The sequence below is a fragment of the Oncorhynchus mykiss genome, chromosome 8 (assembly GCF_057628025.1).
Source record: "Oncorhynchus mykiss isolate SJ-2025 chromosome 8, ASM5762802v1, whole genome shotgun sequence".
In the NCBI taxonomy this organism is placed as follows: domain Eukaryota; kingdom Metazoa; phylum Chordata; class Actinopteri; order Salmoniformes; family Salmonidae; genus Oncorhynchus; species Oncorhynchus mykiss.
Window position 1 is genome coordinate 8,812,672 of NC_143029.1, and position 6,185 is coordinate 8,818,856.

Genomic DNA, 6,185 nt, shown 5'->3' on the forward strand with positions numbered 1-6,185 from the left:
AGTAGTTCGTAATAGTATTGTGACACAACAACAGTAGTTAGTAGTATAGTGTCACAACAACAGCAGTTAGTAGTGTAGTGACACAACAACAGTAGTTAGTAGTGTAGTGTCACAACAACAGTAGTTAGTAGTATAGTGACACAACAACAGTAGTTAGTAGTATAGTGACACAACAACAGTAGTTAGTAGTAGTAGTAGTAGTTAGTAGTAGTATGGTGACATAACAACAGTAGTTAGTAGTATAGTGACATACCAACAGTAGTTAGTAGTGTAGTGACATACCAACAGTAGTTAGTAGTATAGTGACACAACAACAGTAGTTAGTAGTAGTAGTAGTAGTAGTAGTTAGTAGTAGTATGGTGACATAACAACAGTAGTTAGTAGTATAGTGTCACAACAACAGCAGTTAGTAGTAGTTAGTAGTAGTATTGTGACACAACAACAGTAGTTAGTAGTATAGTGACACAACAACATTAGTTAGTAGTATAGTGACATAACAACAGTAGTTAGTAGTATAGTGACACAACAACATTAGTTAGTAGTATAGTGACATAACAACAGCAGTTAGTAGTATAGTGACACAACAACATTAGTTAGTAGTATAGTGACATAACAACAGCAGTTAGTAGTATAGTAACACAACAACAGTCGTTAGTAGTATAGTGACATAACAACAGCAGTTAGTAGTATAGTGACACAACAACAGTAGTTAGTAGTAGTTAGTAGTCAGTAGTAGTAGTTAGTAGGTTAGTGACATAACAACAGTAGTTAGTAGTAGTTAGTAGTAGTAGTAGTTAGTAGTAGTATAGTGACATAACAACAGTAGTTAGTAGTATAGTGACACAACAACAGTTGTTAGTAGTATGGTCACACAACAACAGTAGTTAGTAGTAGTTAGTAGTAGTAGTAGTTAGTAGTAGTATAGTGACATAACAACAATAGTTAGTAGGTTAGTGACACAACAACAGTAGTTAGTAGTAGTTAGTAGTAGTAGTAGTTAGTAGTAGTATAGTGGCATAACAACAATAGTTAGTAGTATAGTGACACAACCACAGTAGTTAGTAGTAGTTAGTAGTAGTAGTGTATATATATATCGCTCCCTCTCTCTTTTGCTCTCTATCTCTCTTTCTCCCTCCCTCCTCACGTTGCTCCTATCATAATTATTCAATTGTCTCTAGCTCTCAGATAAGGAAGCATACATCCTGTTGCCATGGCGAATTTCTTATCTGTTTTTTTTTAGAGGCTTGATATGGGTCTGAGGGGAAGATAGACAGCTTACGGTGAAGTTCAGAGGCTAGACACACAGATAGGGATCAGGCAGTGTGTACTGGGACTCTGGAGAGAGACAGATAGGGAGAACGTTCAGTGGGAGAAACTGTTCAGAGAAGGAGAGAGAGCGAGAGAGAGAGAGAGCGAGAGAGCGAGAGAGAGAGCGAGAGAGCGAGAGAGAGAGAGCGAGAGAGTGAGAGTGAGAGAGCGAGAGAGTGAGAGTGAGAGAGCGAGTGAGAGAGAGCGAGAGAGCGAGAGAGCGAGAGCGAGAGAGCGAGAGAGCGAGAGAGCGAGTGAGTGAGTGAGTGAGAGAGTGAGTGAGTGAGTGAGTGAGTGAGAGAGTGAGAGAGTGAGAGAGTGAGAGAGTGAGAGATCGATCTGTTCTGCATGGCTCTAAGTCTTTGGATTGAAATAGAATCATAGACCATTATAGTTACAATTAAGGCAGCAAAACAGCCCCTTTGTGGGAGAATTGCATGTAAAATGTGTGTTTTTAAGAAGAAAAAGTTTCCATTTAACTTGCAATTGTCAAGACCATTGTACAGTACAGTACCTTCTCAGTGCTTGTCTTTGCATGCCGGTGTATGTAGTTCATTTAAATGTTATACAATTGTGTATATTTCATTTGCAGCGCATAAAGAACATGATGACGTGCATGCCCAGTTGATGTTTGCACAAAAAAGGTTTGAAAACACACCTCTCTCGTTCTACTTCTACATAACCTTTGTAGTATGACGAAATGCGTTTAATTGAAGAGCTCCACAGGGCGTCGACAGTAATTAAATTATTACACGAGAGATTCACTGGACCAGAAGTTCAATTATTACACAAGAGATTCACTGGACCTGACGTTCTAACATCCTCTTCCCTTATCTCCGTTCCTCAGCTTCCACGAGCTGGTGACGTTCTTAGGGCTGAAGCCCAAGACAGGAGAGACCGAGGTGGCGACAGGTCACTTCTTCATGCTGTGGTTTGAGTTCTGTACCGACTTCATGACCAGGTGGAGGAGAGAGAACAAGAATATCTCCAAAGAGAGGTGTGTGTGTGTGCGTGCGTGCAAAAGAGGTCATTTGGAACCACCCTTGTGTGATGTAACCTTGCCAGAGAACTGATGACTTGCGGTAGCTCCCCAGGCTCAGTCTTGTGGCGTGCAGAAGACCCAGGTTCAAAACCCTGGTCAGTTACGGCTACAAACACAGTGAACTACTGTAGCTCCAAGACTGGAGTAATTTAATTCCCACAGGGATCACTTACACATACTGAAAACATATGTATTCACTTCAGTGGATAAAAACATCTAATTGACATATACAATATATATTACTTGGATTTGATCGTGTATTATTTGCTTATATAACTATATCCCCTTGAGAATTGACTAAATAAGGAAGATGGCTATCTAAGATGGCCGCCATCACCCATCTGCTACATCCAACAAAGACACTTCCGTTCCACGGACTGACTGATAGTTGAGTAACACTGTTCTACGTTTTATTAATTTAGCAGGCGCTCTAACCCAGAGCGACTTATCATACCCGTCCCTCGGTGGGAATAAAATCCACAACCCTGGAGTTGCAACCGCCATGCTCTGCCAACTGAGCTACACGGGACCAGACTGACTGACTGACTGAGACTGTCTGTCTGTCTGAAGATTGTGATCTAGTGGAAAACATTGTTCTATCTAGAACATCGGTCGAATCTCCTGTATGTTACTGGGTCCGGTCCGAGGCTGATGTGAACTTGTCTCCTGGAGGGGGGGGGGGGGGGGGGGGGGGGGGGGGGCGTACGTATCAAGTGTCTCAGAGTTCTGATTTAGGATCAATTCTGATAACAGTGCCTAGGATTACATGGATAGGGGGGGGGGGGGGGGGTAATCCTAGGTCAGCACTCTCACTATGAAACTGATGTGAACCTGCTCTTTTCCCCCATCCTTCCCTCTTTCTCCCAGACTGAAAGAGGCTCAGCTGTCGGTGAAGAAGATTACAGCAGACAAGAAGGTGGAAACTAGGAAGATCAACCCTAACAGTCTGGTGAGAACAACACAACTCAAACTTAAGATAGACATATAGTCAGGGGGTGCAACTTTGGTTTTAGAAGTGGGAGGGACATAGATTTTCTTTTATCTGATTGGATAAATAATCCAAACAGCCTCTCCAACCTCTCTGAGGTGTCCACATGGTCCTAAAGCACACTGTTGCCTCGTCTTGTATCAAAAATGTAATTTTTGTTCGCTCTCTCTCGCTCTCTCTCTCGCTCTCTCTCGCTCTTTCGCTCTCTCTCGCTCTCTCTCTCTCTCTCTCGCTCTCTCTCGTTCTCTCGCTCTCTCGCTCGCTCTCGCTCTCTCTCGCTCTCTCTCGCTCTCTCGCTCTCTCTCGCTCTCTCTCGCTCTCTCTCGCTCTTTCGCTCTCTCTCGCTCTCTCGCTCTCTCTCTCGCTCTCTCTCGCTCTCTCTCGCTCTCTCTCGCTCTCTCGCTCTCTCTCGCTCTCTCTCGCTCTCTCTCGCTCTCTCTCGCTCTCTCTCGCTCTCTCTCGCTCTCTCTCTCTCGCTCTCTCTCACTCTCTCTCGCTCTCTCTCGCTCTCTCGCTCTCTCTCTCTCGCTCTCTCTCTCGTCATGTTCCCCCCGTCCCCAGTGAAAGCTGCGCCCCTGCATACAGTATAAAGCTCTGAGCACCACTATCGACTATCCATCACATCTGATTAACCCTGACAGTGTGGAGAGTCTCAGGGAAACATTACCACTCAACTCAACACAAACAGAAAACATGTTAGAATGAATTTCATGGTTATTGCAGTACATTACTTAAGCAATAAAGCATGAGGTGGTGTGGAAGCTCAAATACAATTGTATTGGTCACATACACATGGTTAGCAGATGTTAATGGTCACATACACATGGTTAGCAGATGTTAATGGTCACATACACATGGTTAGCAGATGTTATTGGTCACATACACATGGTTAGCAGATGTTATTGGTCACATACACATGGTTAGCAGATGTTAATGGTCACATACACATGGTTAGCAGATGTTATTGGTCACATACACATGGTTAGCAGATGTTAATGGTCACATACACATGGTTAGCAGATGTTATTGGTCACATACACATGGTTAGCAGATGTTATTGGTCACATACACCTGGTTAGCAGATGTTATTGGTCACATACACATGGTTAGCAGATGTTAATGGTCACATACACATGGTTAGCAGATGTTATTGGTCACATACACATGGTTAGCAGATGTTATTGGTCACATACACATGGTTAGCAGATGTTATTGGTCACATACACATGGTTAGCAGATGTTATTGGTCACATACACATGGTTAGCAGATGTTATTGGTCACATACACATGGTTAGCAGATGTTAATGGTCACATACACATGGTTAGCAGATGTTAATGGTCACATACACATGGTTAGCAGATGTTAATGGTCACATACACATGGTTAGCAGATGTTAATGCGAGTGTAGCGAAATTCTTGTGCTTCTAGTTCCGACAGTGCAGCAATGTCTAACAATTCCCCAACAACTATCTTATACACACAGATCTAAGTAAAGGAATGGAATAAGAATATATACATGTAAATATATGAAAGAGCAATGACAGAGCGGCATAGGCAAGATAAACATTATGGCCAATATACCATGGCTAAGTGCTGTTCTTAGACACGACACTATGCAGAGTGCCTGGATACAGCCCTTAGCCGTGGTACGTTGGCCATATACCACAAGTCCCTGAGGTGCATTATTGTTATTATAAACTAGTTACCAACGTAATTAGAGCAGTAAAAATAAATATTTTGTCATACCCGTGATATATGGTCTGATACACCACGGCTGTCAGCCAATCAGCATAAGGGCTCGAACCACCCAGTTTATAAAGAGAAATAATGCACACTCAAAGATGCCCTTCAAGCCAATCAGAAACGACGGTTCAACAATGCTGTGGTATAAAGATATGAAGTACACCCTAACAGTCTGGTGAGAGTACGATAGATAGATGATGACATGATCCTATCACGCTAACCAGATTTTGGGGCTAAGTTATTAGCATCATCCATTTGATAGATTTTGTGATTCAGGCAAAAAAAAATGTTTATCTATCTCAGGAACCTGGGTTTGATTGAATAATTTAATTACTGTTCCATGCATAATAACTTCCACTGGGCCTCAAAAGTGTGAAATTCTCCTCCCCCTATGGGCTGTTCTGGCTCGGACAAGGCTTCCTTAATGACTTAGTTGGACAAGGCTTACTTAATGACTTAGTTGGACAAGGCTTACTTAATGACTTAGTTGGACAAGGCTTACTTAATGACTTAATTGGACAAGGTTTATTTAATGACTTAATTGGACAAGGCTTTCTTAATGACTTAGTTGGACAAGGCTTACTTAATAACTTAATTGGACAAGGCTTACTTAATGACTTAATTGGACAAGGTTTATTTAATGACTTAATTGAACAAGGCTTACTTAATAACTTAATTGGACAAGGCTTACTTAATAAATTAATTGGACGAGGCTTAATGACTTAGTTGGACAAGGCTTACTTAATGACTTAGTTGGGCAAGGCTTACTTAATGACTTAATTGGACAAGGCTTACTTAATAGCTTAATTGGACAAGGCTTAATGACTTAGTTTGACAAGGCTTAATGACTTAGTTGGACAAGGCTTACTTAATGACTTAATTGAACAAGGCTTACTTAATAACTTAATTGGACAAGGCTTACTTAATAAATTAATTGGACAAGGCTTAATGACTTAGTTGGACAAGGCTTACTTAATGACTTAGTTGGACAAGGCTTAATGACTTAGTTGGACAAGGCTTACTTAAAAGCCAGTACAGTATGTGGAGACAATTTGCTTACTGTCCCTAATGAAAAACAATAACCACTTTTCCCTGCCCTGAC

The 6,185-nt window shown here is 41.7% G+C and overlaps 1 protein-coding gene across 1 annotated transcript in view; it reads left to right on the plus strand.

The window, feature by feature from the left end:
• Positions 1 to 6,185, plus strand: part of LOC110529313 (uncharacterized) — a 58,256-nt gene that overhangs the window by 48,662 nt on the left and 3,409 nt on the right. Inside the window, exons 14-16 of the mRNA XM_036984665.2 lie at positions 1,901 to 1,952; positions 2,156 to 2,305; positions 3,218 to 3,299. Coding sequence (XP_036840560.2) covers positions 1,901 to 1,952; positions 2,156 to 2,305; positions 3,218 to 3,299 — 284 coding nt within the window. The remainder of the gene's footprint in view (positions 1 to 1,900; positions 1,953 to 2,155; positions 2,306 to 3,217; positions 3,300 to 6,185) is intronic.